Raw genomic sequence first — 27,742 nt, forward strand, 5'->3', positions numbered from 1 at the left:
TGAAAACTGGCCAATTCCTTTACGGACTTATTTGTGAAACAGAACAAGAGTCTCCTGCTATTGCAGGTATCCAAACACAAAATTATTCACCAGAGCAGGGAAAAAAGCCACGATACATTTCAGATTGGCAGGTGTTTAAAACACAGAAGTACTTTTGTCTTTTTTGAAAAGATATTCTCCATTGCGTTCTTCTCAACAAATAACGTTGAATACAATAAATACAAATAATGTTGAAAAGACTGCATTCAGTAAAAAAAATTACGTATATTATTGTATTTATAGTAACCTCAGCACTCAAAGAAGGGCTTTCTGGAGGGAAGGGGTAAAGCAGGGCGTGACAAATAGGTAAGTTTGTTCCAACAGCTTTTTTAGTATCTCACTAATTTTATGTTTTTTGAAGACTTACAGTGAAATCAGGATGTATATGCTCTATACCAGCATGGCCCATGGGTTTCCCATTTCTCTGATAAGAAAAATGGGTGTTTGGGCTGAAAATGCTACCTTCACAACTGATACACACTCCAGCTCCAGCACACAGCTGGGTACGGAAGCAGAAGTATTGCTATGATGCAATGAGGGTTGGAGAGAGACTGCTTCCTGAGTGTTTATGACATGGGTACAAGGTTGGAAATAGCTGCTGCAGAGGAAGGGCTGGAACCCCATATCCTCCTGTGGCTGACTTGGCTCGTCGTAAGGCCAAATTCTGCTGCTGTGTGTGAGAACAGATGATCCCAAACTGTGATGATACCTCAACATGGCTGCAGAAACCAGTCCACAGAAGCGGGCTTTCTTCCACAGCACTGATGGAGTATGGAGGAGTTTGGTGCATGCTGCTGCATGCCTTCATCGCTGAGGAAATTAGATCTCTTTTCATGTTGATAATCAAGCCAAGGTAAGTAATTTCACACCATAAAGTGAAAAAATCCATATGGGTATCTTTAAAAGAAGTGCCTCAAAATTTACATTAGAAATAAAAAGTAAATTCGGATTCTTTCAGGATCTAATAAAGACCAGGGAGAATATTTTAACAGACATCTTAAACACTGAAAAGCTGTGTTAGAAACAAAACAATAAAAATCCTACTTAACATAAAGCCCATCAGGACGAGCTACTTTAATTAACTTCCCTTTTGGAGCAAACTACTTTGAAAATCGTAAAAAACCCAAACAACCCAAACAAAACAAAACCAAAAAAACACCCCTCCTCTGCTATCTGTCTAGATTTGTATTCAAGTCTGAGGTTTAAAAATTACCTTCCCAGTAGTGGGAAGAAATTTTTATGCTCGGGATTGGAAATAAGGTCTTCTGTATTCGGCTGAACTGAAACAAAATCCACTTTGTGGATGCACAAGTAGCAGGCACAATTATAAGGCCTAGGTAAAAACAAACCAGAAAGTACTTTCTGTATTGCAATATGACAGTCTTTGGATTTCACAGCCCTAAAATAAAGGGAAAATATATTGGACTTCGGCAAACAAACAAAAAAATTCTGGTGCAATAGAGATTACACTGGGGGTCTTACAATTGTATTTAAAACCCTTCAAAGTGAACTATATATCTCAGCAGAATTTAAAAACTGTACCTGTTTCTTAGAGTTTGCAGACACTGACACACACGTCTTTCACTAAAATGTGAAAGCTGAACAAACTGGTTACAACCTCTTGTTTGATGGAGTAACGTGGACTTCTTATGACAATTTAAACATGTGAAATGGTTTATATTGAAATCATTATGAAGTGAATTATGCATCACTATGGCAAAAGTACTCTAAAGATCCTGTGCCAACGTTTTAGCTGTTAAAAATACACATAACTGAGGACTCAATTTTGTTTTCAAGCTTTGTTTGATTTTAGGTTTACCACAGTGAATGTCTGGAGAAAACTCAAATAAGTTGAGTCATTTTGTTGTATTTAAAAAAAATACAAATCATACCATTTTGTCGTAGGCCAAAGCATGAAGAATTTAAGAAGGCTGTAAGAGCATTTAAGGTAAAGGATGAATTTGGAATGGAAAATGGAACGCAACCACCTGTATGTTGAACAATGTATGTGGGTACTGCGATTTTTGCAGTTACCATTTTTATGATGCAAATTAAAATTCTGAAATCAAGCATCTAAAGTTGAAGTTTATAATAATTTGATAGTGGGAAAAATAAACAGGTATGAAAATAACTGTAAGTGATCTACCTCTAAAGTGAATTATTTCAGATGTGCCAACCACCACAATATAAAGCAGGAATGCATAACCAAACAATGTCAGTTAATTAGTAGATAAAGCACATCTCAAAACTTTACCACACAGTTTGCATAATTGTATATAGCATTTTATGATTGCAAAAGGCTTGACACTGCATGAACTCTTTGGGGAAGAAAAATAGAGAAAAAGGGTTAATTGCACATTCATGCAAGTAAGGTTAGGCTTCCAACAAATATTGAACCAACTTACTCTCTAAAGAGAGTTCCAACACAGGGGACAGCATGCAAAACGAAACAAGAACAAAAACAAAACAAAACAAAAAAACAACAAAAAAGGGAAAAAGATAAAAACACACAAATTAGTGGCCATCAATACAAAGTTCCTGTATGGAATATAAAACAAAATAAAACAAAAAGGTATTTCAAAACTTTTATGATAAAATTAATAATTTCATTGGGATACCCAATGTATTTTAAAAGTAAGCACTTGGCATGTTCTTCAAATCATTCTCCCATTTTCTCCTCCAAACGATATTATTACTTTCTTTTTCTAAGCAATTCCCTACATCCAGCTATCATATTAAAGTAAACCTCTAAAAAAAAAAAAAACCAAACCAAAAACACAAAAACACCAAAACAAAAGTGATGACAGAGTAATTCCTACAGACACTTGAAAAGAGTTTAAGATGAGATTTGTTTAGCCATATGTGTGTGATAAAAAAACTCACAGCTCATGAACTCTTAATACTTAAAGGATCCTCCTGGTAATATATTGATAACTATTAATAGTTTTGCAACACCAAAAAGCAGGCACGGTTTCAGTGACTGGAACAGGTGTACCACACATGCTAACAACACAGGCCAAATTTTTGAAATCAAAGCAACATTCTTTTATGTCAGAATGCCCAGTAAACAAAACAAAACAATCAACTACAATAATTCAATGTAACATTCCTAAAGGCTTAATGAAAAGATAAAATGCTCTTCTGACACGTACAACTAAGTTCTGGAACATTTTCATTATCCTTCCCTGGCTCCCCACTACAAAAAAATCTCCAAGGTAGTTCTGATATATGCAATAGCTGCAATTTTAATTAACACAAGAACAAGCAACATTAAACCAAGCTGCTATTCATTATTGTCATTACTTCATTTAAAAACCAGCAATATTTCAACATTTAATTTTCTTTCCTCTCCTCTGACTTAACTGTTCTTTTTATGGAATGTTTTCTTCAGTTTCTCTTTAACTGCTTGGCTTTAGTCTTTCTTCTGGATTTCTGCAGTATGTAAGCAACTTTAGTATCATGTTGCTGTGTGCAGTGCAAGTTTCTTCCAAAATACATGGTGTCACAGATAGCTGCTAGTCACTTTTTCCAGCAGGAAAAATAAGGAGGACAGATGAACACTAAAGTAACCTGTCAAGACTTCTCATCACTCTAAATTTCATCTTCCATTGCAGCAATAAGGAAGACTTAAAAATATGTTAACTGTATTGCACAATCAAAGTAGTTTTTCTGGCAAAAGCTGGGAAAAGCCAATGCTTCTGAAATAACTAATTTGCTCTGAATTTTTCTGGGTTATCCTTTTATCAATTCTGAAGTTTGGACACAAAGCGGGACATGTTATACTCAACGTAAAAGGTAAGGTTTCTTCCAAACAAGCCTATAATTCAAACAAAATATGAAGTTACATGTTTTTTACATGATACCATTATAACTTTATTCAGCTCCTTGTGGACCTGCAGGTCCTTTTGCTACAGGAAATTACTACATATATGAAGCTGTACTGGTAACCCACCTCCCACAAAAATTGTGAAAATACTATCAAGCAAAGTAACTCAGTTAAAAAGATTTTAATGGTCTTAGAAAACAGAAGGATTATTCTCCTTGTTATATCATCCATACTGGATCTTTACCTAAGTAAAAGGGAATAAAATGGTGCATTTTCTTTTATACCGAAGTACAGTCTCCACCTTATCTATTGAATACTAACAATGGTGTAAAAATTATTCAACAGTCGCAAATGCCAGCCCTATCTATGAAATTTGAGGAAGACCATCAAAAGATAATATAAAATACCCTGGAAAATAAATAAGTACACATATGGTATAGTTCATCAGACTCATCAGGTACAATTTAGTCAGACCACTTTCTTTATGATTTGAATTACTGCACCAGAGCCTTTTGTTTCTAATTGAAAGAAAACCTTTACTCATGTTGAAGTGTTGTCTGTAAACAATGTGACTTCTTAAAAATACTTACAAATTTTAAGCACAAACTGTTGAACTACTTCAATGCATTTTAGATGAAGCTAACCTGTATTTCAATTATGGTGCAAAAAAGGTAGAAAATTATTTTGTTCAAAATTGCAAATTAAATAGATTGAAATCTGACACCATTAACTGCTTATAGAATACAGTCTGTGAAATTTTTACATGTACAAATACTGCTGACATATTTTACTGCAACTGGCTTTCTATTAATATGTTTTCAAATGTTTACTGCAAGTAAGAAAAACCTAAACATACCTTACTGTGAGGATCAGCAAACATTCTTGTGAAGATTTCACACAACCTTTTCAACTCAACACGACTGTCAAAGTGACAACAATACATTAGTCAACTCCCATGCTAGTATTACCAGAACATTAATGCATAGCAAGCAGTGAAATCAACTGTAAATATTGAATCAAATAATCTAGTAAATGAAGTAGAAAAAAGCACTTTAAGACATGGATAAAAATGTAATGGATTTTGGCTACAGTCAGACTTTCAACCTGGAAATGTCTCTCTCAACTGATTCATATATTAAGGCATTCCTGACTGTTTCAACAGAGCAGATAATGAAAAAGGTATTCTTAGTAGCTAGCAGTAAACAGTTTCTTCTGAATAAATACAACAACAACAACAACAATAATAATAATAATTTAAGATGAACAAATAAAAGCCTTCCATCACTATTAGATGCAAGCACTTTAGGAATCTTTTGTATTGCAAGAATTCTCTTGATTTTAAATTCAATTTCTTACTGAGCTTTTTAAACAGATCCTATACAGTCATGGCCAGAAGCAACAATAGCTTCCTCATTCCTTCCCCCACCTTACTCTCACAGACACACACCCTGCTTTCCCTCTCCCCAACTTTCCGTATTCTTTAGAACAATAGCCTCCTTTTCTACTTCCCTTGCCTCACTTCAACTCCAAAATAAAACATTTCTGTTAACACGTCTTCTTACCTTAAAGTTCTCTGGTTCTTCAGTAAGTTTTGCAGGCCTAGAAGGCCTTCTTTTCTCTCTGACCAGTTGGAGCTGGCACAGCGATTTAGGACTTCAGCCACATCTTCTGTCTGTCTCATATACGTTGGTATGCTTCCGTTCCTAGAGCTATAGGACCTTTCCGAACAGGCACTTGATGCATCACTGTTGGCATCATCGTCTGAGTACATCCCATAGGACTCGTATCTTCTTCGCACAGGCTTCTTCTATTGTACAGAAACACCTTACATTAGTACTGATTTTCAAAGAGAAAGTATACAGATCCATAATCAGTAGAAAGACCAACAGTTCAAATAATCAGTGTGACCCCTACACCCTGCAGTGACAAACGGCTCCAACTGTTCAACAGGTCAAACTGAGTTAATAAAAATATTTTTAAGTATGGCTTGCATAGTATTCCAAATATAAAAGCAAAGCAAATGCAGAGAAGACATATGTTTGATGAAACGTTCAACTTAAAGTTTACTTGTAAAAATCCATAAAATTGCATTATAGGGTGACATAAAGACTGTATTGAAAGTTAGTTATCTCACTTAATAACATTATATATGCTACAGAATATAAGAATTGGGTCTAAACCCACACATTCTGTCATTTTAACTTACTTTATATCAAGCATGTTAATAGCAAAGTATTAAACTGTTAAAGAAGGAAAATAGTTTCTATACCTTAGTCCGTATGTCTCCTAAGAGCTGTTAGCAGTAAATTATTGAAAAGAAACAGAAATTGAAAACAGGAAGGTAAGGCATAGCAGCATTGTGACTATTAAACTACCTGCCGCTGGAAAACATAGTGTCTTACTGTAAATTTTGTTCTTGGCTCTCTGTATCCGATTAGCATATCACACATTGCCAAGAAGTAGTTTGCTAAGCTTCCATTTCCAGGGAAATATTACATATCATCTGCTGGTTGGTCACAAAGACTTCTCTGTCAAAATCTTTGTGTCTTATGCAGTGATATTTGAGCATGAAGACTTAACACATGCAGTCAATTGCTATCTAAATATGAAACATTCATTTAAACTTTATTTTCCCATCAACTTCTCCATCTCTTTAACTTCATTTCAATATCTAAATTTTGTCATTGCAACTATTACTACAGCAGCCAATGTCCTACAAGAAAATTAATTACATAATGCAAAATCCGAAATCCCCTAAAAACAAAACATGCCAGAGGCCAGAAGAAAAAAAAATACACTATTTATCCCAAAAGAAAAAACACACACCTCTGCAAAATAACTCTGCCATCCAAATTTTGGAGTTGAAGCTAGTAGTTAAGAATTCAGTTTCATTACATACTCAAAGAAGCAGTAGTGTAAGTGATTGTTTTGCCCTCAATTACCATTGCCATTTGCACAGGGTTCTCATTTTTGACTACGGAATAACTTAAAGAATATTGCAGTACAAACTAGTATACATCTAGTAGTATCAAACTAGTATATGTACTACATACTAGTATACAATACGTCAGGTAACAAGCAAGCTTACTGTCAACAGAACAAGTATACATACACATATAAGAGAATAAAGGAAGGGAAAAACCAAAAAGACATAAGCATTTTTGAAAATGGTTGTCATAAGAAAAAAAAATTTTTAAGAAATAGAATCTGAAATGACAAGGACTGTGCTAAAATAAAAGGTATAAAAATATGTAAAGATCGCCATATTGCTGCATTTCATGCGTCTTACATTCAAACCAGATCTTAGCCATAAGACTGAGACCCCTTTGGCTTAATCACTATTGTAACTGGCTGAGTATTTTTCATACCATAAAAAGAGTTAACATAATCCAGAATATTTTCCATTTTTGTATTATATGTCAGGACTCTCACATTCTACCTTTTGAAAACACTGTTCTGAGCGGGAGGGGCTTCAGTCTATGATAAAATAAGAAGGTTGTTCATAACCAGATTTCCATCTAAATGCAGCCATTTGTACAGGACAACCTGTACATTTAGAACATGGCAAGCAACCAGGCATGCAAATATTACAACAATAAAACATTTCTGTTCTTGAGCCTTCTTTGTAATGACAGATTTTAGCTAAAATATACAAACTAATTTTCCTCTAACATTTCTAGAAGCATCATACTATTTTGGATTCAGGTAATACAAACCAGTTTCTCTGAACAAATTTTATTACTTCAACAAAGCAGGACACATTCAAGCCTCAAGAGCAGTCATTGGAAGCATGGAGTTTCTCCTCAATTTATATTCTTACTACATAATTTTCCTCAGATAAATTTGAATAAGCTATGTAGCTGCTAAAATTACTAAAGATACTCTTCATGTAGCACCAGTGTGGATAAATCTATAACACAGGCTTTCAAATTATAGCCAGAAACTTTCATGTTCCACAGACTGTTTTTCTATTGTTTCCTATTCCAAAATCCACACTGACTTTCAGTTCACTAACTAGCATTCCCCATCAACACTCAAAACTTTTTGCAAGTTTACAGTATCTGAAAGGGGAATACCCACTCAATCTCACCATGACCCCGTAGGCAGGATTTCACAGATATCCTGATCTCTATGCCAGTGAAGGCACACAAATCTTAAACTAATGTGCCAAGAAGACAGTATTAACCAATAAATTGCCAGACTAAGAACATGACAGAGTTCTTCAGATTTTTTCCTTTGAAATTTTGTTTCTCTCTATCCAGTCATATCTACCTAGAATTGATTTTTTTAGTCGTTTGTAGGTTTTTTTACTATGTTCCAAATAATCTTTTTGTTAAAGAAGAGTAGTAACAAATTCTTTAAAGCATTCTGATAACTACATTAACAGGTACTTACAAATGTTTAATGATATGCAAATAGTATACAATACCTGATAAAAATGTATCTGACTCATAACATCAGTATTTTAAATTAAATGAAAATTTCAGCTTGCTGATGTAAATGTCAGAATGGCAAAATACATGATGAGTTCACTTTGGCTAACTGGGGCAGGGAGGCAGAGGAGCAAAACCCACCCTTTTCAAGAACAGTAAAGGTTAAGAAAGAGAATGGCATAACCAGTTTTAAATTCAGAGTAACATTCTGAAAACAAATAAAAACAAGAACTAAACTTATGGAATGCTGCCTGCCAAGCCATCAGTTCATCTCTTAAGCATCAATCTCGGATGTTGGCAGAGAACAACCTGAAATGGAACCCAGGCTTATGATAAGCAGAGTGCTTTAGCTGTCATCATCCCCAGCTCTGACAAGCCTTCAACCTACCCAGAAGTTTGTCTGTCTGTTGTGGGAAACTACTGGTTTAGTGCTACCTGCTCAACTGGCTCCTTGGGCCACTCCAACAGAACAGTCCAAGACTATTTCCTGCCTGCCATGGAAAAAGGTACGTTTCTCAAAAGTTAATACTTCTGTAGGGAACAAAAATTCCAGTACTTTGCAGCTCTAGCAATTCAGTTTCTCTTTTTTCCCCACCTAGAAGCCAATAAAATAATGAATGACAACTTCTTTTGCATACTTGAATGTATAGGTACCAAACACTTAAAGTCTGTGTCCCACACAAGGTAAGCACGAGATTCTTACCAAAGCATCTGCTACTGCCTCTTCCACGTCAGAACCTGTGTTCAGAACTCGCATAGCACTAACCGATGACGACAATCTGCTCGACTGACTAATTCCGAAGCCGGTACCTGCTATAACAACAACAGAAAAGAATATAAAGAATTCAGTCAGAATAGCAATGTGGGACATTAATACCACACTCACTTAAAAAAACCCAAGCAGAAGAAAAGCATTTGCATAACATTTCTAATAAATTATGTATTATTATCATATGTGTATTTCATTCTGAAGTCTTTTGTGGTGCAGCGAAAAATAAGAAATGGAGTAAAAAAAAAAAAGAGTCATATACAAACATTCTACTCCAATATCACAGGGGGAAAAAAAAAAGCCTGCACGAAACAATGGTTTTAACTGAAACAACCTTTTTTTTTTTTTTTTTTTAAATTAATGTCTTCTTCATTTTGGGTTTTTGTTTTCATTTTAAAAGAAAGCAAATACAATAAGAAGGCTATTGAGAGTGCCGATTAGAAAACTACATGCATAAAGAATGCTCTACAAATACTGAAAAATGAAAAACTAGAAAAAGGTCTTCTGCAAGTAAAAATAAAATGGTTGTTAAGGAAGAAAAGGATTAACATTGGAGGGTGGGAGTGGAGACGAAATCTAGCAACATAAACACATCTATCTGGATTATCAAAACCACAAAACTCAAATTAATATAAATAATGCTTTTAAAAACTGAACTATGAGAATAACCAAGTGGGTGGGGAAAAAAAAAAATCCAGGATGACTGCACAGATGACAGCAAAGTGTACTCATCCTTCACCTGTAGCCCCATAAACATCAGGAGTGTAGAGGGCACCAGTGGATCTGGAGTGATGTCTGGAAGCTGCAATAACAGGATCATATAAACCCTATCTATTACCATGGAATCAAAGTGCTGCAATAGTTTCTTAGATGAACAAGAGAGTATTTATCAAAAAAGATTCAGCTTTAGCACAAGAAACTGAGTATTACACAGAAGGAAAAAGCTTCAGAGAAGTTGTTTGATTATATATAGAAAATGATTATATAGAATTATATAGGTTTATGTACACTGGACATGTCATGCATAATTTTTTTAAAATTTAAAAGATTAAGGGAAGATTAAAAGCAAGTATGTTTAAGTTCAAAAGAAAAAAATGCATAGACACACATGCACACACACACACACACAATCCTCAGGAATATCTAAGAAGTTCGACTGCTACCGGTCTTCCATTGTAGAGTTAACTCAATTCTACGCGCTCAAGTCAGAGCCAGAGCTCACGTACCAAACGTTATCTGCAAAAAGTGACTCCTGCGTGAACTTATTGTGTTAGCAGCTGACAATCTGTATAAACTTGAGTTCTTGCCTATGTGCAGGTAACTCAACCTCAGTTAAAACTCACCACTACGCAGATGAAAGTTAAAATTACTCTATTTTAATTAAAAGTTTAAAGTAATTTAATGCAATTAATAGTTTACATCTGTATTGTTTTCTTTAAATAAATAAAATGTGAAATTGAAACATTTATGTTAGTTACTACAGCTCATTAAGATTCTTTAAAGTTATGGGAAGTGGGAACCAAAGATCCTTAAGGACTTCTGAATGAAACTGAGTACCCTCCTCCTTCTGGCACTTGTATAAACCTGGTCTTTTGGAGATTCTAAAGAAGTTAACTCACCATTGCTAGTATTTTCTTCCTTAAACCAAGTAATTTTAAATTCAATGTGCTTTTAAACAATTCATCTTCTTTCTTGAGCTCACTTAAGTTAGAATTTTATAGCCATGTACATGAAACTGGTTTTGACAATTTTAACTTGAATTCAAATGTCCACCCACAGTGACATAAACCCCAGATATAATCTTATGATTTAATAAACAACTGTAAATGCAAATATTTTACACCTTTTGGATACATGAAGTAGTATAAACAGAAACCAGGAATCAAATGAATCATCCTTTACTATGATTTACATAGACATGATTAACATAGAGTCTGATTTTCAATCAAATAACTCTGAGACGGACCATATCACACTTCGGGAAGCACACCTCTTAACCTGAGTGAACTCCAAAATGATCCTAAGTCCTGTAAAGGTCCTGGAAAAAACACTGTGTTTTTCCCACGTAAAGTTCTCTACTCCTTACATAAGGCACAGCAATATATTTTATTTCAAACGAAACCTGCATGAAGCTGTTTAGCTAGGGAATTTTATTTTGCAAATAATGCTTTGTGGAATACTTGGTTCTTTAGAAAGTATGTCTCAGCATAGAAAAGGAGACAGGACAGAGAATGTCAAAACATACACATCAAGGCTGATAGAGCTTTAAATACAAGCAATAACAGGATAAACCCTTCTATTGCTTTCCATCAACAAGCCCTGAAAATTAAAGGTACAATTAAAAATTCAAACTTCAGGCATATAATTCAAGATGATCCTGCCCCCATATACATTTGAAATACGCTGGACAAGTTTGTAAAAGGAAGCACTATATTGGATCAAGCATACCTCATTCCAAAGCGTATTTTCAAGAACATTCTTTGTACCCCTCGAATTGCAGAAATTGTGCAAGTATTTACTTTTGTTGTTTTGGTTTTTGAAAGATGAATCAAAGTAAGATTTTAAATGGACTCAAAATAACATATATCAAAATTATACTAGTCTAATATTAACTACATGAAGAGAAAAATAAGCACTTTCCTATAAATTACAAATCACTTGCTTCTCAAGAGTGGCTGTTATCTCCCAGTTTATAATTGTATACTGAGATGTGAGATTATATAAACACTTCATACCAATGTATACAGAGAAGCAATTACGAAGCATTTGGGTCATTTTATGCCCAAAAGGGCTTAGCATTTGTAAGCAAAAAATTCTGTGCTGAGAATCAGATGCAATACAAATTACATTCCCCCCTCCAACCCCATGTAAAACGGTCTCCAGCTACAAACAAAGAGCTGAATTTGCCTTATTTCATCTTCCACTTGTACCTTTGAAAATCATTAAATTTAATATTTTTGATAGAAGTTAATAGCATCCCCATAAGACAAAACTGGTCCAACAAAAACACTGAATGACATTCAAAATCATTTAGATAAGAAGTCATACCAGAAGGAAACCTCATTTTTTCCAGGTGTAGCTGCCTTTTTTTTTTTTTTTTTAAACAGCACTGGATTCCTATACACACTACTTTGCATTCTCTGTGCTATCAGACAATTCAACCTATTGTATCTGGTATAGGCAGTTATCTCGATATATACAAAAATTAAACTCCAACAATAAAAATAAAACCTCAAGTAGCATCTGTCCCAATGAACCATGTTATGGTACTAGTTTAATACAGATTTCTTAAGATAATAAGCATTTGACCAAATATAAAATGTAAATCAGATCTCACATGCAATGGAAGTCAAGCTGTAAGGCAGCAAAAGCAGCACAAAAATATCTGGAAATTACCCTCATTTTTAAAAGAAAAGAAGATATGTGTGTAGTACAACACAGTCTGCCAGCTGTGTTTTAGTAAAATATACAAGTTTACTAACGGATCCTGCATAACGTCTACTTTTAATTTAATTTCCCAATTAAATAGCATCTGGGCAAATTAGCGTTAGTTATTGAAACAGCTTTCATTCAATTAATCTGTACTTTTCCAATAAAACCGTGGCTGACAGGAAGCATACTGCCTTCACAGACCACAACAGACTTCCAATGCCAATTAGGAGTACAGCTGGGTGCCTCAGTTTGAGATAGAAACCAGAGATTTGCTATTTTCAGACTATGTTTAACAGCTAGGATTACAAATTCATTAACTGTAAGCTACATTTGAACAAACAAAAGAGGGATACATCCTGAAGACTAACTCAAAGATAACACCAAAAAAGATCACTTTCAGATCCAGTCTTACAGAGAGTTCTGTATTACCAAAAAATTAAAAAAAAAATCCAACATGTAAAAAGACTTTTATCAAAATTTACTACCAACTTCGTAGTAACCTTAACAAGGATATGTGGAGATGAGTAGCTTCCCTAATCCTTAACCAACAGCATGTTAAAGTAATTATAAGATAACATTCCTATGCCTTATTGACATTCAGAAACAGACAACAGCTTGACAATCTTGCAAAATCTTTTAGGTGTCAGGCCAGTATACTGAAATACTAAGTGAAAACAAAACTTTTGCTTATAGCAGCTCTAGGAATGAGGACTGAATGTGGCTATGCATGTGTGAATGTTAAAGTTTTCAATTCCTCTCTTCTTCCCTATGTAACAACAGCTGCTGCTTTAGTTACTTATCACTTGTTCTACACAGATTAAAAGTAAACTCCAGAACTGTAATTTGGTTCATCTACTTGGATAAGGACTTTGCTACTTGCCCTGTTCATTTTCAGAAAATGGAAAGCAGCCTCAGAATACAGTTCTGCTTCAGTAGATTTGTCCCTTATCTGCACCACGGTATTTATCTGCTTTAATAGCAAAAAGTTAAAATTTTTATTATTTTTTCACATAATACAGAGATGACAGTATAGCTAAGGAGACAAAGTGAAGTGTATTTTCTTCTTATACACCAAAATGATTCATTGACTAGGGAGCAATTTTGAATACTAGCAGACCCTAGCTGGGTTAAGGGATGCAGGGAAAGGCAGAGGATGACAGCCACACTGTATTCTTTGCTCTAGCTGGTCAGTGAGAAATGGATTATCTAACCGCACCCAAGCAACGAGTGCTGTAATAAAGAGAGAAACACATCATTTCAAAAAACTTTCCAAAAGCAGAACTGCCCTGTCAAAAAAAGTCTCTAGGCACTGCGTATCACACTCCTTTCCAGACTTGGTATTTAAGATATGACTAACATTAGCATAGCGTTTATTTTTCAAGTGTGCTACCCATTCACACATTGGTCAATTCTCCATTGAAGTAAGTGGTGAGTGAGCCAAAGGAAGGGAAGATCATGGTGGCCGGCTACAAGCTAAATGAAGGAGGCACGGATTCGTTAGGTGTAAATAATGAAGGGCAGGGACAGCCATGCACAACAAGGGGCTCCGAGTACTTACCAAGGGGTGGAAAAGAGCGGACAGGGCTTGTGTCCCTGCTACTTTCACGGCTGGCCTCCCGACTGCACCCCTGACTCACACTAGGCCGAGGAATGCGGCTGCCTCGTGCTAGTATGATTCAGGGTACAGACAAACAGCAGCAAAGAAGGGAGAAGACATAAGAAAAGTTGCAGTTTTAATGAAATTCTGTTTTGCAGTAAGACCACAGATGAATTTCTAAGAAAAGACACTGATGATTAGGTCGTATTATAAGCCATAACTGTTTCCACACACTTTCTTGATTGTGCTGGATTACGCTAAAGTGTATGAAATTATTCAATTAAATTACTTCTTCGCACAGCTAAAAACGGGGATTTACCAACTCTTTACAGAGTGGTTGAAAAACTTCTGGAAAAGGACGGAGAGGACACAAGCAATGAAAAATACAGAGTACTGATTCAGAATTTGTGCTCAAGATCAAGTAAATCAACAGTAACGCAAATGAAAAAACCCACAGCTTTCTAAAGAAGGAAAATATAAAGTTAATACAGCTACAGTAAAAAAAAAATCAAAACACAAAACAAAGAACAGCAGCAATGTCATTAAAATCAACTGATTTTTTAAATAATATTTTTTGTAATAAAGTGTAATCAGGTTATATCATGAGGTTTAAGAAGTATAACATCCATTTTTGTATCACAGAAGTATACACATTCACGCATACATACACAGAAGACACACAAAAGTAATGAAGAAAAATAATATTTTCAAAATGGTATCACACTTTCATTCAATGGAACTGGTTATTTTGGGGGTAGGGAGAAGAAGTGAGGAATAGTGAAAGAGAGAAGGAAGACAGGGAGGTGAGGAAAAGAACTACTGCATTCTGACAGCAAAAAATTAATGTTTCAGCTTAAATTTAAAACTGTCCTGTACATCAAAGACTAGCCTCAGAAAACAGGCACGTTTTAGATTTTTATCAATATGTATTTTATCATCCACCTATAACTAAATGCAAGCTGTAGGTATCCAGCACTTAAGTAACAAGGGCTGTAAGGAAACCAAGAGTTATTCAGTGATTCTTACCTACTGACAATCTAGAAGGACTAGCTTCTCTACTGCATCCCTGACTTCGTGGGATTTTGCTTCGTTTTTGTGCAGTTGCAGGATTCACCAACACTCTCTGAACTCCTGTGTTCATAGTGGAAAGTGTGGTGGTTGTTAAAACTCTTCCAGGAGACCCAGATCTACTGCCAGCTGAAGGCAAAATGAATAAATATAAGTAACAGCATAGAAGATAAACAACCACGGTTAAAAAGAAAAAAATGCTTAAAAGTTAGTAGGAAAGTGGTGGTAGATTGAAATGGTCTCGAAAAACTTACAAGGTAAAAATGTGAAATAGAAAACCCTGGTCCAAGTTCTTATAGCACTACATACAAGGTAGAGAAAATTATCAATGCAAGGAACCACTTGGCATTGTATTTAGCACTAGGTACACTCAAGAAACCGTAAATAGTATTTCTAGTCTTCATTAACAGTTCCAATGTCCCTAACATGAACATCAGTGTGTTCATTTTTTAAGCTACATGATCTCAGTAATCACATTTTCTATTAAAAGATTAAAAAAAAAAAAAAACCAAACTGCTAGAAAGCTAAAGGGAGGAACTTTAAACTAGTGATTTCATAATTATCCCAGCTCTTGTAATGCCACCAACATTAAAATAAATAACATAATTTTCGTAACATTTAAACTCTTCTCCCTTGCTTTTAAAAACATGGAGTCTTCAAGCACTGCTCTCTGAGAAGTTAAATAAAATGTCATTGAAGTCAATTAAAATACTCATGTTCATTTCTGTGGAGGCTATCCCACAAATTCAAAGAGAATTTTCAATTAGTTTTAAACAAGCTAAAAAATTGATTGAGACATATCTAAGTGTCTTATATTTTTATTAATAAAAAATGTACATTACAAAGTGATATAAGTGTTCATTTCAACACACTGTACTCGCTACCAGAAACTGGTCACTGATCCCTAATTTTGATATTTCAGTTACAGAAAATTTAAGTTCTAAGCCCTAACAAATAATCCATTCTTCTCTAGTTATAACCAATTTATACCACCAGTTGATATAAATATATTGTTTACAGCTGCAGAATTCAAGAAGTCCGGCCAAATAAAAAGCAAAACATAGTTTTAACCAAAGGTTAATTACATACAGATACAAACCTTTCATTAATCTTTTAAAAATAATCAGGTAACTGTATGACCACAGCTATGCTATCAGATCTACAGACTTCACATGCAACATCTCAAGTGATTTTCATGGGTTACTTCTCATGAGGCACATTTAAAAAAGATACAAGTTGATTAAAGCTTGACTATATGGGAAAAGAAAGAAAATCCCAAACAAAATAAAACATATGCTGGGTGAAAGGGAGAAAACTTTAAAAAAAAAAAAAAAAAAAAAAAAAGAACCATGCATATACTTTCAGATTCATTGTTTGAATTCAAACTTGAATGATTATTTAGCAAAATCCCTTTTCCAAACTATGGGCCTATTCAGCAGAAATGATAAATAAGACATTACACAACCTGGAAAAAACAAGTGTAACTTCTGTACAAAAAAAGAATAGGCAAATCTATAAAATTGCTGTGGTCTGCAAAAAGTAAGGGTTTGGCAGTTTCTTCATATCAGGGTGTTTCAACTTAGACCTGATATTCCTATGTCTTCTTCCTAGCCTCCAATATTTTGTATCTCTTTAAAAAAACAACGAAAATATTGTAAAATTTTTCACTGTGCCAGAGAGTTTTAGATTTTCTCCAACAGGTCGGAAACCTGCAAAACTTACTCTTCTCAGCATATACAGAAGAAATGCAACCTCTCATTTTAATGCTTTATTTATCCTTCTACTGTCTGACCTGCAAAGTGTACCACTACAGTGTAAATAAACCAACTGAAGCTTAGTATCCTGAAAATATTATGCTAATAACAGCATTGGCATACTGTTGTCAGTACTACCACCAGCAGTAGATCTAAGTGAACTGACTGATGAAAGATGGATTACTAAAACAGTATTCCAAAATGACAAAAACCTCCCATCTCTACTGCCATCTAAATAAGGATTACATCCAATTACGTAAGTACAGCATATGGAAAAAAGTGAGCCAGAATTTCTGCTGAATAGGGTCCTTAAATGAGATATGTCAAACAGGTGATCAAACAATGATGTATACACAAATTCTGTAGACTCTTACCACCAATGGGGTTAGCAGACTGTGATCCTGAACAAGTGTAAAGGCAGGATTAGGGTAGGGGTTTATAATCCATGAAGAGGGAGGGAGCAGAGCAGATTAAAAAATGGATGGCAAATGGAAATAAGAAAGCTTTAGTCATTTCACACAGGAAAAAAAGCCACAAGGGGGTTATGCTAAAGCAGTGCTTTTAAGTAGCTTCCATAGTTGAAGAACTAAACTCAGATGCTATATGTACAAAGCAGATGAAGCAAAGCTGCACAAGCAAATTACAATTCTTCAGCTTTCTAATCAACAACACTGAAGAATTAAATTTCAATTAAACATGAAACTGTAGCCTTCATATTACTTTAAAAAAATATTACATTGCCAAACAGGTTCAAGAAGTTTAACAGCTGAACAAAAATTACACACAAGGCCAAAACATTTTTTTTTGAGACAGACAGTAAAGGAACTGAGCTGCAGGTGCGGTGGATGACAAAAAAAAAAAAACTCACAATGGCACAACTGAAAAGACTTGCATAGAATTTCAGGTTTTCCTCTTTAAAATTAATCTGAAGTATAAAATTAAGAATTTGTTTCCATTCAGAAATTTAATTAGTTTTCTCTGAATGAAGATTGTAATGTAATTTTAACACACCTTGCTGAATTACCTGACAACCAAACAGGAAGGAAGAGGAAAAAAATGGAACAATTTTTTTCCATAGATAAGAATAAAATAATGAGACTCTATAGATTGTATATGCATTTATTTTATGTTACAATTTAAAAATAGAAGAGTAAAGGGCTTCTGAAACCCTAAAAAAGTATCTTTTGTAAAAGCATTCAAATTTGCAAGTCTTTCATAAGATGATCTTCGAACAAAAGTGCTAAATAGTTTTAACCCTAAATTTACAAAAGCATCTCTGTTACAGTGGTTTTTAAAAAATAAAAGCTTAAATCTAATATGAAGCTATTTTCCCACTATAAGCCAGGGAACTAAAACAATCCCGTGTATGGAAACATCAAGCATCTCGTTCCCCACAATGCTGTGAAAATTTTCAGTCACATAAAGAAGCATCACCCAAATAGCTGGCCTACAGTGCCTGACAATTCTCCTTCACCTGTTCATTTGTATTTGCCCTGTTTATCTTCCTTAAAACATCTCAGAATTCTTGTTCTCCCCCACTGACATGTTATAATGAGCTATCTGAAGCCATCAGTTCTGAACAGAAGTAATAATAAAAGGCTCTAAAAATGCATTAATGCATTTAATTTTCACACATCATTAGACGTAGACAAATATAGTTATTTCAGTATCAATTCAATTTATCTCTTTAGACATTAATACTGTGCAAAAATTAATTCTCTTGGAAAAAAATTGTCATTACTAGTAAAATGCAACTGAAAAAGCTTCAGTTTGTTTCCCTGAATATACAGTTTAATTAATATTATATGACAATGACAATCACAAAAGTCTTGTATCGCTACCTAAATTTAATCCATCCCCAAAACAGTTTATCAAACATCTTAACTTTTGAAGAATTTACCAAATCTATTCAAAGTACAAAGGTATTTTCAAAAAGGTTATTTCAGAACTTCCCTAGTACTAATGAAAAGAGTGTTACAGATACTGCTTACAGCTTTTCATAAAAGGAAAAAATGATTTGACGGCACTGTTACCTCCCTTCCCCCTGAAATTATTACTCCAAATATTCTTTGCTTATGATACAGCGTAGTCATCTTAACACTGAAAATGTAAAACAAGTTTTGTACAACCTTTGTCACAGCCAATATCTAGACTTCATTTTCAAGCTCTCATCCCATGAACGCTTGTGGGATTAGAGCACTGTCAAAGCAAAAAATGACTTAAGAGAACTTCTGTTATTGGATTTTATTATTTTATATTTATCTGTTCAGATTTTTTGAAAGTTTTATTTCACAAAATCTGCAAACATTGGATCAGGTTTGATCCAACTGTATTTGTTGGAAAATGAAGTAATGCAAAACTGAATGGGAAGTACTCTAACAGGAAATAAAACCACCCCGAAACTCTTTTACCTACTTTTTTAACCTCTAAAGTCATTCTATTTATGATAAATGCAGATAATGAAGATAAATGTTTTTGCCATTAAACACAGAATTAAGGGGTTTTATTAAGAGAAAGTGGATAGGGTTACTGATAGCTAAATAATCGTACTGGAAAATTCAAGAACTGCATAATTTACTCTGTTTATAACATTACACCTGAAAAACTATATAACTGGTTAGCTTATTTTAATTTTATTGTTAATTTGTCTGCCTTTCATTAATTTCATTGCATTCCACTTAATTGGACAAAGACAAGGATCTGAAAACACTACAGAGCTTAGAAGATGTCTGTCGGAGACATCAGATGCGTGAACAAACTGCTGTAGGTCAGCCAGTGCCAACGAATGTTGGGAATCAGGTCTTTTTAACTGATGGAGTGTTCACTAGATAGGAAATTTTGCATTTGCTTTGGTTTCTAAACACACATAGAAAATTACTGTTGATTAGCTGACATACAGTAAATTGCTTGTTTTAACCCTTTGATTCAATATAAGCTAAGTAACTGATTATAAAGTTAGGGCTTAGTATTTTTACTCCAAAGAAGAGTTAAGTAAAGGTAACAGCTTTAGGTAATACAAAAAAAGGAGTATATATCCAAGAGCTAGACTACAGACTAGCTTAAAATGAAAATACGTACTTCCGGCTGAAAAGTAAGACTTTTTGAAAAATGAAAAATTAGGTTTTGCAGGTCACACTGAGAACACCATTCAGCCTACCCATTCTTCTGTATTACTCATCCGCATGTCATATGTAACTGGCACAGAAGTTTACTGGTGTTTCATGTTGGGGAGGTCAGAAAGGGGGGGAAAAGAATGTTGAGAAGTTATAATCGAAGACAGAATTTAAGGGTAGATTCCATTTCCTGTCAAATTATCTAATTTAATTGGCAAACTAAGACCTAACCTAGTATTTTGTCCAGAGAAAAACAACATGAATTAGAAAAGCATGCAAATACCACTGACCCAAAACACTGAAAAAAATACCTTCATTTTTGTCTGGCGATGATGAACCTAAGGCACAGAACAACAACTCAGTATGTAGCTTTTTTTAAAAATTAACTTTGACTGTAGCCATTGGTCAATGAATATATGCTTAAACATTTGGCCTCTTTATCAGGTATTAACTGACAAACAGAAAATACATACGCTGAGACTGTGACACCACTTTGGTTCTACTCCGTCCTCTGGAATCTGTTTTAGAATTTCCAATACCAACAGAAGGCGTTGAAAGCTTTGTTCGTACACGACCTATAAAAGAAAAATGGCATTCAATCAGTTTTTCACAGTAATGTAGAAAGCAAAGCATCAGTAACATTTACTAATATTTTCTTAAGTTTCTGTAGATAAAAAAAGAAGCATAACATAACTCAATTGGTGATAATTCACTTGGGATAATTAGTAGAAATTTGAACACCTTAAAGGACTTAATAGTTGAGGAATCAAAATACTTCTCCTCTGATGCTACATGTTTCAGTAAACAGTTTACACATTATCATTTGAACAGCCTGAACTAGCTAGCTAGTTCTTGCTTCCTACATAAATAGTTTAATTATATTAAAAAAGGAAAGTTTATTAAATATAATAGGCAATGCATAAGCTAATGTTGCTGTATCAGGTACAGTCTTCTCATGATTACTTGAGGTTGTAGTTCTATTTTTGCTGTTGTAAAACTACAAAAATTATGTTGACTGCTTTTTGAATAGGGTTCTGACCTTTCTACCTAACTTTACCCCTCTGTTTAGAAATCTAAATACTAGCTTTCCTGTTACTGAAGATTCTACTTTTTTCCTGGCCACAGTTATATAGACTTCTACAGGATTTCCCAAGCCTTTTACGCATTTCGCAAAGACTAAGTACACTAAATACTTCTCAGTGACATAAGGAAATACTACTCTCCTCAACAGACAGAAGAGCTGAGGAAGAGACAGATTAAAGCGAGCAGCTACAACCAAAACAATAGATTTGACTTGTCTCTAGAACGCCAAACCATCTTGGTTTTGGGTCATATCTTTCTGCAGTATTAGCCATGTTCCTTATAACATCCAGAGTATACAATGAAATTACAAAAGAAAGGAAGACCCCAGTTGGATGAATTCTAGGTAACTGAAAGATTATTCATAAAATAGTAGAGTTGTGTAATACACTTCCTAAACCAACCTCTCAAACAACAGAAAAATGGAATAAACCCCAAAACCATGCTAACCGTAATTCTTGTAAGTTGCAAGAACAAACCCCAAAAAGCTTGTACAGGGTGGATCTAGCTCAACAAGTAATCCACTTTTAAAACCAGCATAATTAAAATATTTTCTAGACATGTAGAGTCAATATTTGACCCAGAAGAATTAGGTACACAGACTGTTATTTAGTTCTAGCCTCTTTAGGCTTTCCACAGCAGAATTTGGAGACCAACCAAGTTAATATTATTCATCCAAGTAGAGGGAATAGCCATAGATGAGAGTCTATAAGAAGAGAATCAGGATAAAGGAGGTTATTCACTAAACTATTAGAAAACAATATGCTAGCAAGAACGGTTAGATTAACTAGTCCAAACTCTACTAGTTATCCCCGTGCAATGGCAATGTTTTCCCACCGAGTTCTGTGAGACTGCAAGGCATGTAACTGCGTTCAGAATTTGGCCCAAAAACTTAGGAATACAGAGTGCCACTATTTCGGTATTATGTTAAATAATTGCTTGGAACCTGGTTCAATTTTATCAAAGTAAAAAACCAGTTTGTATTTGAGAGGCAAATGAACTGTTAACTCACTTGGAGTCTCTACATCCATTCACTAATGACAGGTTTAAATGTTAATAGCATATTGAAAATGAATTCCCAAGTCTCAGAGAGATAAGTAATAGCAGCACCTGCTTCCCAGAGCATGAACACATTTGATGAAATATTCTGTGACAAGATTTGCTTTAAAAAACAAATGCAAAATTATAAAGCTCCTATATTTTCACACTAAAAATGTTAAGCAATGACACTTCTACTGCAGATGAGTACTTGAGAATTAAAATAAAAGCAAAAGAATTTCAAAAATACTACATGACAACCAAGTATTAGATGCATAAGCTTACTGATGTTATGAACCTCCACAAAGCCCCAGAAAGACCACATTCTACTTTTAAAGCTTAATTTGTATCAATGAAAATATGAAGCTGAGAATAGTAGCTATTCTAACAAAATATTTTCTTACCATCTTCAGAAGCTGTTCCTAAACAGAAAAAATAATAAAATACATGATATTCCAAACAATACCACATCTCTCCAATTCCTTTTTGAGATTCATCTTATGAATCTTGACCAAGTTTATCAAGAGGTCTAAAGCTTTTGTGTTGCAACTCCATTATTGAACTGAAGCAAAACTATCAAGAAACTTCCACACTATACTGTTAGTGATTTACAAGAACATGATATATAGCACTGCCTTCCAAACTTGTTACAAAGCCACCAAAAAAACTCAATAGAAAAAAATAAATCTATGTCAACAAAATGACACGTACAGGTCAAAACAGACATTAAAAATATTTTAGTGCAAGTTCTTCTGAAAATATAAAACATACTATTATAAATTTTCTCAGAGAAAAACACAAGGACAGTGTTTCCCTCACCGAACAGTGCTAATTTGATAGCAGCTGCCAGCAAGGGGGATTTCTCCGACTTTAATCCATGATTACGCTGAAGATCTACATGCACAAGATCAAGTTTTGCTCAGAGAAGTGGAAGTAATATGAGCTTGCTGAAACCAGATCACACTTGAACAACTATGACAAGCTTAACAAGGCTTGATTATAACCCCAAACCCTAAACTACCCCCCCCCCCCCCCCCCATCAAATCCAACATTCTTCCAGAGCTGGATCTTGGAAGACAGGTTCTATGCAACACCTAAGCCAGGCTAACAGCCAGCTGCTCCCTCAAAAGCATTAGTTCTGCTTCTCCTTCCTCTCTACCTTTGTGCTACCACCTGGTTTGGATGGCTGAAGGCCCACTGTCCAAAAGCTAAATAACAGAACACTACTCACTTTTGTATTATGAAATCAGTTTTCTGGAGTTTGTTTACCTACAGTGGTTGATAACGGAGTTATTACAAGGCACTAGTGAAAGAACTGATAAAAACATGTGGCCGAGATTAGTGGGAAAAGGAAAAACAATTAGTTCCTCCTGGTGGCAGTTAGATCAGAGAAGTTGTATCATACAACTACAGCTGGAGAGCTAAGCTGTGTTCATTCCGTCTTGCACATCATCCCTACAGATATCCTCTAGAAAAAAACCCTGTTATTCTGAAAAATTGTGTAGCACTTCCCTGCTATTTTTAAACAGATGTGTGGGGCACCATTAGTTGTGACTACTGGTCTGAACAAAAGAAAACGCCTGTACACATGGCCCTACAAACCTTTATTGCTGGTGACAAAGTGCAAAAGCTCAAGATTAAGTGTTTAGCACAGATAGTTATAAATAAACCCTATTACATGCAACATAAGGAAATCTGATATGGAACTAAGCAATACAGACACCACTACCCTGCGCAAACCCTCCTCATGTTATTAAAGTAGGCTTGCCATCTGCAATACTCAAAAATGGCTCAAGTTCTTCCAAGAAGTATCTCTCATGAAACTGATTATCTGTGCTTTAAAACAATTCAGGATTCTGGGTTCTAGAGATCTACTTTCTTACTGTTTTCATTTCTACAAAAAATATCGCCTGCTTTGCTTCCAGTAAACTACTCATTCTTTGAAACATGTACTGTTAATAAACACATGTGACAAAAATTATTAAGTAGCAAACATAACTGGCTTGTTAAGTGTTCCCCAGCAACAAATTAAAACTAGAATTATTGGGCATCAAGCTGGGACTCTATCTTTTTATTATATGGGAATCATTACTTACACACACCTGAAACAGACAACTGCTATAAGAAGCCTGATTCTCAAATGCCTTGCAGTCAGGATAGAAAGACATGACAACTCCCTCCATGTGTTTAATACAGTGAATTAAGAAAAAGTAAGCATTCAAACTTAGCTGGAATACTTGATAAGCTATTTTACCAGGTAGGTCTTCTTAATAGACTATTCTTTAACAGAATTACATTGTATTACAGGATTTACAGGCACTTAAAGTTATGTAGTTAGACTAGATTTTGATAGGGTACTTTTGAAAGAGAAGATTTCAGTTTTTTTTTTTTTAAAATCCTTAATAATGTGGTCAAGCATCTTCTGCTCTTCCATTGCTGTTCTGCCAAGAAGTCAAAAAATTTTACTTTATAGGTAAAACTATGAAACACGATGGAACTAGAACTAGTTAGAAAAAGAATGTATTGATAACAATTGCTCTGCAATTAATAGAGCTTTTTTTTAAAAAAAAAACCAGAAGTAACACCCAATTTCTGATAAAGTTTCTGTTGCTGATACAGACCAATCATCAAAACTACTGACAAATACAGCAATAACAACACATATATTACAACATCAAGATTATGCAGGGGTTAATAAAAACAGCATAGTATTTTGTTAATGAACAGACAAATATATTAAACATCAATAATTTTACATAAAAGACATTTTATTAAATATCTAATAGAATTAGAGGACAGACTAAACAATTTCTTACCATCCATCTTGTCAGAAGTATCCTCTTTGTTGAAAAAGCAGGCAAAGAAACATGGAAAACTTAGTGTGTTAGAATAAAGGTGTTCACAGCAGAGTCATAAAACATTAATTAAGGAAAATACATTAATATTAAATACAGCAGACATGTTTATCTAATTCATGCATGTATAAGCTACCTTAAGTAAAGTTGGTTTCTCTCAGTTTAAGGTATAACATTATGGAACAGGGTACAAGTATCCTGCACAGGGATGTTGAATCTCTCAGTATTACCCAGATTTGAGCAAACCCATACAGTAAAATATTTATAAACTGTTTCATGCTTGGTGTCAACAGTTATTGAAGCACCAGTACATATTTATATCTTCACTGAACCACAGTATTTCTGTTTCTTATGAAATTTACTACTGAGCATGAAGCCCCACCTGGCATACGGGACAGGAGGGGAAAAAGACATCACAATAAAGACAGAGGACAAATGGGAGACAGTTCCACTCTGGTTTAAAAGCATTGAAGATTTACCAGTTCAGCTGGAAGGTAGTGCATACATGTTCTGACAGTAACAATCAAAATTAAAGTATTCAGTGTGAGACATATAATTACGGCTCAAGTCTCCTCAAAAAGGACATTAATACTTAAGGATGTCAAAGATAGTCAACATTTAGAATAACTAAAGCAGAGAATGTCCTCATGCTTCTCGAACAGTCTTTAAAGAAATTACAGATTACTATGCTCATGAATTTGTGGTTCTCTGAGGCTCTAAATTTGGCAGCTGTTTAAGCAACAGGTGGATGTTTCTCTAAGTAAGGGTGAAAATGAAAAGAAATTCAAGCTCCAGACAAGACAGTGTTATTTATTTTGGTATTGACTGCAACACCTGAGAAGATGTGGAAAGCATTATGGAAATACAGTAATTCTCTAGGCATTTTAGTACCATGGTCAGCATTACCTTGACAATTCTGTCATTTAAGTTGCCATATTTGGATTTAGTACAAACAACCCCCTTAAAATGAACAGAGGGGAGAAGTTTACAAATTAGCCCATTTTCTGAAACATGGCGCTTGCTTGGATTCACACTCCATTCATTTTAAGGTTATCTTTTGAAAAATAAGAGCAAACACTATTTTCAAGTGGATTCCATGGTTAATCTATAGTCAAACACACAACAGTCACACTCTCTACACAGGTAAGACGGTACAGGTATGTGTCATTTATGTGTCATTTAAATTACCTTACCACTATTAGAAAACTGTTAATAGGTTTTTTTTACTTTTCTACTTAAGGAGAATGAGCCAAGATCAATCAAGCAGTACTGCTTTTATGTGACTGTAAACAAACCTTGGCCTCCTTGACTGTCACTGCCCTTATACCATATGTAGTAAGATTTGACTTTACTATACATTGCTTGTATCACATTATTTTGCCATCTCAAACCACCATTGTATTCTTCTCCACAAGAGATTGCATCTGTTAGCAAGGTAAAGCTTTCCAGCTACTCAAATCCTTCAAAAGAACATGACCTGGACTTCCTGCCTATTTATTCCTCTCCCTCACCAGCACTGAGCAAATCTATAAACTACAAAAAGAATAAGCTATTTCTTTGTTTCTGTTATTTTCCTGCATAAAACGACCACTCTTTACTTCCCTGAAAACCTCTGTGTCCTTCTCAAGCCTTGCCTAAAGAATTCTGGGCATGAGTCACATATTGCTTGAAATGTTCTGAAATTAAACCAATATTCCAATCAAGAGCTAATTTTCTGTGAAACTCTTAAGACCAAAGTAGTCCATTTCATCAGCATGAAGATCGATTAACAGGGAGAGATTTTTCCTCTGTTTTCTGTTTGACTTTTTTTCTTTCTACCACCATGCTCTGTACCACTTCTACTTCTCACAATAGCTGAACTCCAGCTTTGTGTGAGATTCAGAATACGTCCTGTTGCACACTAAAACAGACCAGGCAATGCTCTGGTCTTGGAGAATAATCATCCCACCTATTTCAGGCTTTTAGGCATTAAGTTTTGAGGAACTGAGAACTCCTCAAAAGATAACCACAAGCGTATCTCCTCCAGCAAACAAACTGAGCAGCCTACCTTCAGTGTCCCCCTGCTACCCAACAGGTTTTCCTATTCCCCCACTGTGGGCACTAGAGGGAGCACACACCCGAAATTACTATTTCAAGTAGCAAGTATTCCTTTTAGTCAGCATCGCTCACACTCAAACTTAATCCTAAAGTCAGTGGTGTTCAAACCATTTCAAGTAGGCCCTGATGACAAAAGAATCAACTCTTTTGAAATAGTTTTTCATTTAAATTTTAATTTAAAAAAAACACAACCAAAAACTTTGAAAACCATAGCCTACATGTACCCTAGCAGCTCCCCGAACACAAGGTAAATCAGAAGAACTATATAGTTTCTCTGCCTCTCTTGTGATCATCTTTGGCAATACTGACATTAGGACATGCCTCCTTGGTGATCTAGCTGGCACATAAGCTGAGACGAAAAAACTAACAATTTTGTGAACACTGAACCTCACTTCCCCCATTGCTACCCCTGCAGTATGGATAACCTAAAAAGAACAACATCACGCCCATATTCTTTTACCCTCCCCACGTAGCGGAGGTTCTAGCATCTACCAACACCACTATCAAATACTCTTCTGCACTCTTATCATTTGTAGCACTTTCTATGTCTAGCAGCAAGCATTCCTATCAATGAAGACTGTCACCTAGATAAAAATATACGCATAGTTCCATCAACATGCTTAGGAAGATACCTGTGAAAT

The 27,742-nt window shown here is 34.9% G+C and overlaps 1 protein-coding gene across 33 annotated transcripts in view; it reads right to left on the reverse strand.

The window, feature by feature from the left end:
* Positions 1 to 27,742, reverse strand: part of CLASP2 (cytoplasmic linker associated protein 2) — a 149,043-nt gene that overhangs the window by 23,404 nt on the left and 97,897 nt on the right. For 4 of the 33 annotated variants that reach the window (XM_075706213.1, XM_075706219.1, XM_075706230.1 and 1 more), the window contains 10 exons: positions 24,966 to 24,989; positions 22,554 to 22,571; positions 20,505 to 20,606; positions 15,123 to 15,293; positions 14,058 to 14,165; positions 9,807 to 9,869; positions 9,002 to 9,108; positions 6,135 to 6,158; positions 5,428 to 5,672; positions 4,722 to 4,785 (listed from right to left, as the gene is read on the reverse strand). In XM_075706213.1, coding sequence (XP_075562328.1) covers positions 4,722 to 4,785; positions 5,428 to 5,672; positions 6,135 to 6,158; positions 9,002 to 9,108; positions 9,807 to 9,869; positions 14,058 to 14,165; positions 15,123 to 15,293; positions 20,505 to 20,606; positions 22,554 to 22,571; positions 24,966 to 24,989 — 926 coding nt within the window. Of the gene's footprint in view, positions 1 to 2,444; positions 2,448 to 4,721; positions 4,786 to 5,427; positions 5,673 to 6,134; positions 6,159 to 9,001; positions 9,109 to 9,806; positions 9,870 to 14,057; positions 14,166 to 15,122; positions 15,294 to 17,292; positions 17,320 to 20,342; positions 20,370 to 20,504; positions 20,607 to 22,553; positions 22,572 to 24,965; positions 24,990 to 27,742 lie in introns of all 33 variants that reach the window. The other 29 variants (XM_075706217.1, XM_075706222.1, XM_075706234.1 and 26 more) reach the window with 16 other exon arrangements.

The sequence above is a fragment of the Pelecanus crispus genome, chromosome 2 (assembly GCF_030463565.1).
Source record: "Pelecanus crispus isolate bPelCri1 chromosome 2, bPelCri1.pri, whole genome shotgun sequence".
Classification (NCBI taxonomy): Eukaryota; Metazoa; Chordata; class Aves; order Pelecaniformes; family Pelecanidae; genus Pelecanus; species Pelecanus crispus.